At 33.9% G+C, this 12,279-nt stretch overlaps 1 protein-coding gene across 1 annotated transcript in view; it reads right to left on the reverse strand.

Annotated features, from left to right (window-relative positions):
* LOC149552239 (mitogen-activated protein kinase kinase 6-like) overlaps positions 1 to 12,279 on the reverse strand; it is a 134,514-nt gene that overhangs the window by 77,740 nt on the left and 44,495 nt on the right. The window contains exon 2 of the mRNA XM_089787761.1: positions 2,326 to 2,410. Coding sequence (XP_089643887.1) covers positions 2,326 to 2,410 — 85 coding nt within the window. The remainder of the gene's footprint in view (positions 1 to 2,325; positions 2,411 to 12,279) is intronic.

Below are 12,279 nucleotides of genomic sequence, written 5' to 3' on the forward strand. Positions count from 1 at the left end.
ACTCTTCTTGTCACTGGTAGCACACCCTCAAGATTCTCTTAGGTTCATTTAGAGTGGGCTCCCACTACTTCGTGTTGAGACTAATCATCAATTAGACAGAGGAGACAAGATTTGCCATCTTTGTACTCTTAGCGAGGTGGAGTTGAAGGAGCACTTTATCTTCCACTATCCTATCCACAATGAGATTGGAGGTAGGTTTTATTGTATCTTCAAGAGGCTCGGTCTCTCTCCTCCTTCGGGTATATAGATCAAACATGTGTTGCTCTTTATCTACAAGAGGTCATCCATCTCCGAGATCACTCTTTTCAATGCCCCTTGTGTCCTTTGGTTGTTCATCTAATTATATCTTTCTTTCCTCGAAAGGTGTGTGGTACCAAGAGGCACAAAAAGCTAAACAATAAATATAAATCAATTTGGCTTTTGAGCAAATACAAGAATGTCCCATCAAAATAATAATGAGTTAGGTAATAAACAAAAACATTTTAACTATTATACACCTTTTGAGGATTGAATCCACTATAAAAGGATGCAAAAAGGAGTTTAGGATCTTTTGAGCTATTGATTTACCACTCTAACCATTGTCAAGTACCAACAATTCCCCCCAAACAACCTAATATGTCTGTATCAATTCACTATAGCCATTATTTTGTTTGAAATTATTCCTTGATAAGAAAGACAGGGTTTTAGTTAGTAATTGTGGAGGATTGTTAGGGAAAGCCAAAAAATATAAATGAGGCTTGCACTTGTGTTAGTGTTGCTTTTGCCAGTAGTATGCACTATTATATCCAACATTGGTACTTAGAATGAGAAACCTCTAAGCATCGACAAAAATGGCAAACAAGATGAAGTTTTTTAACAAAATGATTGAGGAGACATCTATTCAACATTGTAAGGTACTTGGAGATGCAACTGGACATTTCTTGCAAAGGGAAAAGACTTAATAACATTGGTATTAATTATATATTTAGTAACATATGTATGCATATATACATACATACATACATATACATATATATTGGCACACACACACGCACATTGATGTTTCCGCAAACCCAAGTCTCCTATGTTTAAAAATAGCATATTGATACCAATACTTGTTTCCTCTAGCAACACCAATACCCAGCTCTAGTATCAGCATTAATACCCATCCCGCATCCGAATACCAATATCAATCGACCAACCTTAACTAATTTTGTTGACCTCGACAAGTTCCAAACACAATACTCATCTCCAAAATTAAGCAATGTGAAACCACTAGTTTTCACCAACTAATGATTTTGAAGCCACTAAGTTGTATAGTTTGTGGAAGGGGCATTTTGGCCCCAACAAAAAAAGCAAAAATGTGAAAAATTTTATCTTGATCATGTCTCTTTAAATTCCATGCAAAAGGACTCTTTAGTTCATATTTGGAATCTTTTAGCACCCGAGAAGAAGGCATCAAGAGCCCAAGACAAAGTGGGAGGAGGAAGCTTGAATGTGTAGGAATAAGAATATAACAGAAGAGGAGAAACATACTTCAAAAAACTGATATTTTGTATTCTAATTGTTTCTTTGACTAGTATACTTTGGTAGAGGAATGTTTCAGCTCCAAAATTAAGCAATGTGAAACTGCCAGTTTTGACCAAATAATGATTTTGAAACCACTAAGTTAAACCGAGGACAGTTTGTGAAAGGGACATTTTGGCTCCAACTAAAGACGATTTTGTTCTCTTGCTATACAGATGAGTTGCTCTATTTATTCAAGAGTCACCTTGATTCATAATGATTCATAATAAGCTTGATAAACCATTTTTCAATTTGTCCTTGATTAACTCTTATTGTCAGCAAAACAGGAAATTGTATTAACAAGCAGCAAACCAACATACTCATATTTTTTAAAAGTGAGTCAAGAAGTAAAGTAGCTGTAGCTTTTAAATTTGTTACCATAATATCGAGCCATCTTAAAACAGTTAAGATGAGTTATGATATCAGATTTGGGTCCAAAGTCCAGCATGTTAATACCTTATACAACACCACACATATGTACTTGTTTTAACTTCACTTTACAAAAATCATTCAGATGTTTCATTAGTTTTAACTTTAAAGTAGTTAAACAATTCTATTTATTCATCTACACCCCTATCAATTCTTCCAAGCTGATAGGGTCTACTGTGCCAAAATAATCATTTTCCCTATTTTACTTGAACTCATAATATCATCCAAAGGTCCTGCATGTTGATCATGTCCAAGAAATAAGGAAAACTACATTAGGCCAATTGGACTAGAAATGTACAATCACTAACTATTCAGCTGCCCTAAATTTTTCCGAGATGGAAATAAACTTACACTATTTTCCTTATCATGTGAAATGAATCGTAATCCTTGCCTATTCAAAAGAAGATCACCATCCTGGAACGTACCACTTGCAGTCCTATTCATATTGGAAAAAAAACGTTAGTAAATCAAAAGATTGGATTCTGTTGAAAACGTGCAACTGAATTTTCAAAGAAGATGGTCTTCGTAGTACATGTAAAAATTCTCTATAAAAAATAAACAAACCAAGGTTTTGAAATATAAATTTGCACATTGGATTCCTCATAGTCAAAGCATATTTATAGAGAACAATCATATGCCAATGAAGAAACATTATGCCTCCATAGCCATAGAAATCAGAAAATTTTATATCTAATTTTTTAACAAATATGAAACACTGCCCAGAGTAAACATGCAGAAATTATCTCTAATGTACTTGATGCTATGTATACTAAATACCAAAAAACTTGATGTCGCGAATATTTTACATGACTAGCATTTACTTGGAAAACCTTTTGAGTGTATAAAATGGTTATTCAAATGAGATGTTCTATCATTTTTTCTGCTATAGCTTACATTTTGTAAGAAGCAGTTCAACACCAAAATTCATTGCACATTAAAACTAATAACAAAGTTAGATACAATTAACATGTTACGACTGCATGTGACCTAACTGTCATAATTGATTAACATTCTGAATCAATACTACATTTTATATAATTAATCAACCACCCTACACAAATATTTTTTACAGACAAAATGATAGGTCAATTACGGACTTTGCAAGAAAAGAGAGTACAGCAACCTAAATAAAGTAGTGAGCCTTATGGAGAGAAAAGCAGATCCTGCAATCAAGTTGATGATTCCATTGAGATCACAGTAAAATCAGGAACCCAAAACTAATTAAATCAGATAAGAAGAGAAGTAAAGATGACCCCAGAGTATCATTTGACACCAAAATGTCAGGATTAGAAGATATTCAAGATAGACACCTAGGAATTCGATCTAGCCTATAAGCCAAGTACAATAGAGGAATAGCCAATTCCTTAGTCCACACACACACCAAAGATCCCATGGTCTCAGCAAGTTGGAGAAAGAATGTGAAGCTGAAAGATCTTAAATTGAGATACTTTAAAATTGTATCAAGTTTCATAAAAAGATAAAAAAATTAGGTTGCAACACCCATTTCAGCCACCTCCCCTAGCAGTCCCTTGCAACATCTATTGTGGTGATTTCTTACAAACTTTCATCTGTTACAATAAATCAAAGGAAGAGGTCTTAGACGACTCTTCAGAATTGCTGGACTAGTAGATTCCTTGAGGGGAACCCTTCCAAGAAAAGGGGAGAAAATTTGTAATATTTTAGACTGGCCTCAAAACCAATTATGAGATGAACTATAGAAATGAGAAAGGAGCTTAAAGAAGCAATGCGAATCATCATCATCATTGCTACCTTATTAATATTAGAAAATCACTGATAACATCAACATATAATATCATTCTGAAATTTCTAAGTTTATAAACATAAAATCAATATTTTGTTGATTGCATTGGCATGACATTTTCATCTAACACTAATATATTATTTATCATTCGGAAGGTTGACTTGGACAACTGAATTAGGTAAACTCAACACATCAAATTACTGTAAATATCTCTCCTCTACCACATTAAGTGCTCAATGAGTGTTGATTGCCTTTGGGGATTGGCAGAAGAGGATGATCCGTAAGGTTTGAGCTGTGGCAATTGTGCAGCAACTAATGACATCAGCTAGGGCTTTCTCTGCTTGTCGGACCATGCTTTGGCTAAGTTTATTAGCTAATATCAACAAGGTAAAACCTGAGATCGCCAGAAAAATCGGCAATTGTGTGTTGATTGATTTTAGGCTGCTTTTAACTATTATAAACTAAGTTGCCGGTTCGGATTCCGGTAGGGATGCGGGTTCGAGATTCGGGTTCGAAATTCCTCCAAATTTTTTTGGGCTTGGGTTCAGATTCGTTTTGGGTTCATCCATACAAAAACAAATGTTTTTTTTTTAAATATGTATATGCGTGTATATATATTGAACAAAAAATTAATCCATACTTGAATCTACTAATAGTAAAGGAACATAGCAAAATGCACCACCAAATCTATGTTTCAGTTCAATAGGGCATTAATTGCATCATTCAGCACTGCATACAGCTTGATACACTTGCTTGGTCACATGCATAGAACATATTTCCATGTCATGTGGACAGTTTGAGAATGAAAGGAATTGTCAAAAGATAAATGCAGTTATCTGAATTATTATTTTGTATTGGTTAGAGCATTTCTAACCAGGCTATATCAAAAGGTGAGATACAAATTTGAAGTCCTAGGTTCAAACGTATCATTTCTTTTTAAAGACATTCCTCTGTAATCATCAATTTAGATGTCACCTATATTGTCAATTTGGATTTCCTTTATAAGAAAGTTTTCATTTTCATACACAAATGCATAAATGACATATAAACATCTTTTTTGGTCTTTTTAGTGGTCACAAGAGGGTTGAGAGGTCAAAAAAACACTTTTAAAAGTCTAAAAAAATGTTCCAAGACCAAATTCAGCCCAGGTCTACACAACAAATTCTTCAAAATTTGCTGCAAATTCTGCCTGGGTTCCTCTGACAGAATTTGCAGAAAATTCATAGCTCTGCAAAAGAATTTGGAGAGAATTTGACAAGGACCAGACTTTGTACAGAATTGAACCAGAATTTGAGGGTTGCTGGAGAGAATCTGGTAACTTAGATTATAAATGTGTTAAGAAGTAATTAACTTTGTTGACTGCAACTTCTGAATCAGTGACTCAAAAATTCTTGATGTTTATGTACCTTCCTGAATTGAATGTTCTGTCCATAGGTTAACAATAAAAGTACTCAAGTCCCTTAGGGTATTGATTGATGGGAAATTTGTATAGATTCATTTGCTAAATGATTATTCATGATACAAGTGTGCTATGATTCACAGTGAGCACTTTCTTGTGGTGATGATTGACGAGGGATATCCATCTTTGGGTGTGGTGCTGTAATGGTCATCCTCCTTATTTAACCTTTAGGTCTTTTTTTTAACATTGAAGAGGCTTTATGAATCAGAATTGTAGTTTATTATTGAGTCCATATAACTAGTGCGCACGATCCCGAAGAACAAGATTATAGGTTCCCTCTTTAGAGCTCATTCAAATTAGTTACATGTGGAGATGGATCATCACATCTCCTAGGTAGTTTTTATGCAACAATCTTTGAATATCTCCTTACAAATGAGAGGAATAAGGTTTATATGGGAGTTCAAAAACAGATGATGGGCCCAGATTAACTTAAGATCAATGGTGAAGACTAAGACAACTATACCCTAATTAGTGTTTACAATGATTATCCAAAAAGAATCAACAAAAAATAAACATGTGATGGAGCTTATTCTAGACTAAAGCGAACCTTAACTTGATGGAAGAAAAAATCAAGTTCTTTGAACTTGGATGCCTTTTCATGACATTATCTGATTCAAGACAAGAGGTTGCCACCTCGGCATGCTTATCTCCTTTGCTTAGAACAAATCTTCTTCATTTTTGGGATTTTGGGATTTTTGTAAAAGTATTCCGGAATTGCATCATCTTTAAACCCCCTTGAACTCAGAATCTTCTTCCTGGATAATGCTCTTCATCTTCGATCTAAGATCTTGAACTTCTTAGTGTGAACTCTAGAATCTTCCATTGTCCACCCATCCTTCTTCCTTTTTTGAAATTATTCATAGGTGACAGAGTCCTTGGTTGCATTTGATTTTCCCATCACAAACTTACAATAGACCTATTAAACAAACAACATTGAGAAAATTGTCAATAACTCGTTAAAATGACTTAACGAATCTTTCCTCTAATCTGGAAATGCCCTTCTGAATTCTGAATATAATTAAGTATAATCCATGGAAATGCACTTTCAGGTTTGATTTTCAAGAAATGTCCCATATCTGGGTGATTTTCACCATTGCTTCCTTAGTGAGCCCACTCTCTAAAAGTCTTCTCTCTCTCCAAAATCACACCCTATCTCTCCAAAATCACACCCTATCTCTCTAGAAACTTATAACTCTTCTTTTGTATGCATAAACTTAACATTTTCCCTTTTAAACTTTGCCTTTTCTTCTTTCCACTTGGAATTTTCTCTAGATAAATGGTAATTTCAACCTAATGGCTTTGGACTCCAGAATTTCAAACTTTCCTTGAGCTCTAGAGAGTGAATTTGACCACTTGGTCTGCATTCTTCACCTATATTGTCAACACTTAGCCAATTTGACATCACGAGAGGGTGCACTCTTGTGCTTATGGATTTTAAACAACTTTCCTTGTTTGAAATTGGGAATTTTTCACAGCTTTTCATGGATTGGAAGTATGAATTTTCTTCTATCTAGGCAGAGTTCATTATAGATCCAGAAATTTCCTTGTCTTAACCAAATTTACTCCCTGAAAAGCTCTCTCCATGGCTAATTGTTCATGATACTTGAGGAATTTCCAACACACTCCATGGGAAGACTTCACTATGCTTTAAGGATTATTTGCATTCTTCATGATCAGAGTTATCTTGGATCAAGGAATTTATTCAACGCTTAGCAAAAGTTGAAATCATCCCGAGGCTGGGTGGACTTGGCTTGGAAACAGAAATTTTTCATGAGCAGACTTCACGCACTTGATGAGGATTTTGCCACTCCTTAGACAAATTTGAAAATTTATCATCGTTTCAAGGCAGACTTTATCTAGGTTTAAGAAATTTCTTCACTGTTTTTTCCTCATTCTGTTGACATCTATTGAAAGTATTAAAAACTTTAAGCTAAAGAACGGTATGAAATTTATGAATGCAATATATGGAATTTCAAGTCTAATTAAAACTTATTCTAATTTACTTTACATTACTACATCCAAATTCATCTTCAATACTTTAAAATTTGAATTTTCAATCAAGAAATATGACAAAGTAAGAAAAAGCAAGGATGAAAACATTGAATCTGCCTTAACTCTAAGAATTTGCAAATTGAGGATTTGAATTTGGAATATCTGCTGGTAGAACTCGTCAATCAGATTAGAAAACTATTTAAAATTCAAAAGAAATCCTAAAAGTCACCTCTAACCCTGAAAGAAATTAAAATTCTAAATAGAAATTCATCAGCAAATATGAAAATTCCAAGGAATTATAGTGAATAATCATGGAATTCAACCTGAAAATTGTCCAAAATCTCCACCTTACTCTGAAATCTAAAAAGTATTCCAAACTCCAGAGCTACAGTTTTCTGTTTGTGAATGAATACAATACCAAATTCTTGTACTAATGAGAAATGGTGATATCAAGAAGGGATCAACTGGCATTATTTTTGTGGTTTGTTTTGTCTTTTCCTTTCTATCTTGATTTTAGTTGATTTCTCTTAGAGAAGATTTATTTAAAAACTCATTTTTTTTCTTTTTATGCAGATCTCATGCCTTTCTTCTAGAATTTATCTCAAGTGACGGCCTTTATCCTGCTTTCTTCTAAAACTTCTTTAGTAGTGGATGGACTTGGTGTTGACTTAAATAACCACGAGCTTGGAGAGCAGAGTATTCATGTAAAATATAACATTTGAGCATAGTAACACGAGGGGGCGCCCCCCCCCCCCCCCCCCCCCTGCCCTTTTTGCCCACATCCCAAAGACGGGGACAAACCCAAGACTTAGTTCCCTCATCCCTGGCGGCGCCACCATCTCCGCCAAGAATGGGGGGACATCCAAGTGTTGACTATTTGTTGATTCAACTATTTATGTTCAATGCTTGATGTTCCAATTCAATGCAATGTTCAAGCATTTACTCTTTTACATCTTTATATCTTATACTGCAAGACATCTTTTTATAACTAGCATTTTAAGTACCATATGTACAATATATGCAATCCCTCCCGTCCCCCACCTCCACCCCATGCCATCTCCCCACCATCCCCAAATTAAGGCCCCTCTGTCTCCCCATCCCAGAAAATTGTCCCCCTGTTCCGTCATCCCCCATCCCCTATGGCGGTGTAACTATGCATTTAAGTATAAATCAAAATGGTTGAGAGTAGTTTTAGATCTCTAGTAGTTATAATGGACAATCTAGATTTTGAAAGATCCTAAAAAAATTAAAACTGCCAAATTTCAATCATCAACACGCTTCCATCAGCGTTCTTTTCCATAGCTTTCCAAGAAAAAAATTGATACTAGGACAAGGATTTCAGAAGAATTTTCACAATCATGAATTCTCTTCCTAGTTTTGAAATCCAAAATTTTTCACCACTTTCCTTGCTTTTAATGAAATCCCAGAACAACTTGAAGTTGAAAATAGGAATTTTATACTTGGTCAATTTCACAACTTTTGGCCTTCCCAAAAAATAAACTTTAAAAAATTTAAATTTAAATTAAGCAAAAAAGTAACTTTTTTAAATTTAGAAAAAACAAACAAAAAAGTATGTTTTTGAATTGGCCACAGAATGCCAAAAAACATAAAGAAACTTTTGAAAAAGCAAAATTTAGGAAAAAACTTTTCCTAAAAACTAGTTGTCAGAATTGACCTCAAGCAATGTCGATTTTTGTCCTTCGGTCTTTTTGAAAATCTTTGTGGCATCAAAATACTCATGATCATGCTTTCTCTCTTTTATTTTTTTGAAATCCTTGAATATGAATTGAGCTCATAAATTCTGCACTAACAAGAGATGTAATGTCCCTACTTTTAACGCCTTCGTTAGTCTTAGTACCAGCTAGAAGGATTGGCCCAGTAGCAAGGTCCCACAGGCCAATGAAGCGGATAGGGAACCCTTTCAAAGGCTCGTGATGACATAAAAGGTCTTGGAGAGCCAGTTTGACCAATATTGGGCAATCTCCTAGATTTTAGGAGAAATCTGTATTTTTTAGGCATGAACTAGGAGTTAGCAAGGGCACATAGGACACCTTCGGTATCAGCCTGGACACTTCTAGTACTGTTCATATTTTTTAGGAATTCCTAAATTTTAGGAAGGGATTGTCAATTAACTCGCAATGGTCAGACAGCAACAACGGACAGAGGGCATCAAGCAAAATTCACATTAGGGTCCAAATGAGCGAGCTAAGAATTGCTGAAAATACTTTAATTATTTGAAATTTCCAAAGTTGGGAATAATTAAATAATAATATAAGTGATTATTTTAATCACTTATGATATAATAAAGTATTATGATATTGACCAAAGTCCCTAGGCATTAAAAAATAAGTATAACAAGGCAAGAGCCTACGACACAATGGTAAATTGTGAGCCTCTTATCGAAGAGGTCTTGGGTTCAAATCTACTTGCGATCACGCTTAATAAATAATTATAATAGTTTATTACAACACATAATAATTAATCTTGGCTTCGGCCTCTTACCAATCAAAAAAAAACTTAAGTATAACTTAAAAGCGGGCCAAGTTTATAATGAATAATGACCCCTCATGAAGTTTGAAACCCTAGGTGGCGGAATTAAATTAGATAAAATATTATTTTATGATTGAAAGGAAAAATAAAAACCCAATTTTCGAAATTTCATAGGGAGGTAAAAATGAAAATGATTGAAAAGATGTTGGGGAGCCATTTTCATATCCCGAAATCATTTTTTGCACCAGCAATGATGTGGAGAGCTCTCCGAAGGGGATTTTTAACTGATTTGTTTCTGAGAATGAAAGCTCTCAAAGATTGGGAAGGCTGGAAGTGTGTGAGATCACCGAAGGGATTCTACAGGCAAATTCTACAAACAGATTTTTACAAAATTGGTCAAATTCAGCAATGAAATGTTCAGATCTGATTTGAATAAGGCAGCTTTCAACAAATTAATTGCAGATCAGTGTACTAAGAAGAATTTGAAAATTTCTATCACCAGCTGATCCTACTGCATAAGGGAATATATTATTCCAAACCCAGCCTGGACTTGGGTATCAAAAAATGCAAATCTGTGCAAATTAGCAGTCATTATCAACAAGCAAATCACTGGGTTATGTGTGTACAGTTTCACAGCAGCTTGCAGGTGTTGTCCTGCAATTTGTCATCACAAAATGTAGATAACAATACAAAAAAAAATTCAACTTAGTTTTTTTTTTCTTTGAGTTAGTTCATTATTTAATTGGATAACATTGATCAATCAATCAACCCTAATTGATAAAATGAACTCTTTCATTGAAGGCTTTCATCAAGTCTTTTTAGTTTTCCTATTTGTTGAGCCTATGCTTGATTTTTGAAGCCTTCAACATCTTTTTTCTCATTTTTAAGTGTGTGTTTGTTAGCTTTTGGTCTTTTGGTTTTGCTCAAATCATTGCTTTTGATTTTCTCTTCGATTTGATTTATCTTAGGGCTTAATCAGAGTTAGCAATCAAAAGATATGATCATTTTAGTACCCAAAAAGTGGACTCTCCAAATGCAATTGCATGATTTAAAAAACTATGTTATATTTTAATGTTGACATTCACTTTTTAAAAAATATAACTTAAAATCACTTTATGTTATGTTTTTAAGTTATGGTGCAAGAGCACTTAAGAAACAAGAATACAAGAAGGATAATATATCTTATGTGATATGTTTAAATTCATTTGAGCCATTTATAATGTATTCAAGTCTATTTATTCAAGATGCAAAGGCTAGAGAAGCCATTTGTAATAAGTTGTCAAAATTGTTCAAGGTCTTAAGGTGGTCAAGTATGTCAAAATAGCTATTTAATATGTGAATGGAACTATTTGTATCCATATATAGTCATTTGAGTCATAATTTTGATCTATGTTGGGTTTATACAAAAGTTGTAATGTGAAAATGCATAAAATGCATAAATGTTGTCAAAGTTGCATAATGATTAAAAGAATGTAAGGAGGTGGTTTAAAAGGTTGTTTGGAAGTTATAACCAACCACAAAAACTATAAAAATGGATGTATGGTCGAAACAAAGCAATAATGGAAAGTAAGAGATACATTTTTAAAAAAATTGGTGAAATTCTGAGTTGTTATTTTGATTGGTTTTTCAGTTTTAGTGTTAGTTCCAGGTCTTGTACGGCCATGTACATCTTGGAAACCATGTAAACTCTATATATTATGAATAAAATTTCTTTTGGCTTTGGTTTGGATTTATTTCATGTACAAATGAAGGAGTTATGCAAGTTTTGGCAAAAGTTGTTATTTTTAGGTTTGAGAATGTCTGACTACAGTAAGATTGAAAAGTTTGGTACAGCCACAATTGGATGAATCCGGAACTCTAATTATATTCATTGGAAAGATATATGAACTATCTTTCATTTCCAATTGGTTTGAATCATTTTCATTTAGATTTGTGGAAGTTATAGGTATTTGAGTGAATACTGGTTTTTAATAGTTTCCATTGAAGGTACAAGAAAAGATTTGATCTTATAAAATGATCTATGTATTGGATAAACCAATGGCTTACAAATTATGGAAATAGAATCATATAAGTTTAAGTCTAAATTAGTTTGGAATCATTTGGCTATGTATTGAGAAAGATGTGGAATGCCCTAAGCAAGCTTACTGGTTTTGCTTTTGATTTGTGACAGAAAATATGGGTCTTGGTTCAGAGCACATAATTTGTAATCTATTTATTGGATTGGTCTCAGCTTTGGATATATTTTAGAAGGGATATTTTGGAACAACTCCTCCAAAGGGTTTTGCAAGAAAATGTTAGGACTGAAAGTTATGAGTAATTTACTCGTCCATAGAAATCAGAGTGTGTGAATGAAAATGTTGCCTTTATTGGTGTATAATGTCAAAGTTCTTTGTTGAAATCTTTGAGATGTTCTTGGTTCCTTGAGGGTGTACCAGCATATTGTGAATCCCTTGAATTGAACTAAGATTCCTTGAAGGTAAATACAAAGAGCTCTGCATCAAGCAATCACAAGTTGTGGGAAGAAGAATCAGCTCAAGCAAGAGGTAGCTCGTATAAATGAGGCTATTCAACAGCAATCTTCACAACATATAGTCACTACATC

This window comes from Cupressus sempervirens, chromosome 6 (assembly GCF_028749045.1).
Source record: "Cupressus sempervirens isolate cs-2001-9-10 chromosome 6, ASM2874904v1, whole genome shotgun sequence".
NCBI lineage: Eukaryota > Viridiplantae > Streptophyta > Pinopsida > Cupressales > Cupressaceae > Cupressus > Cupressus sempervirens.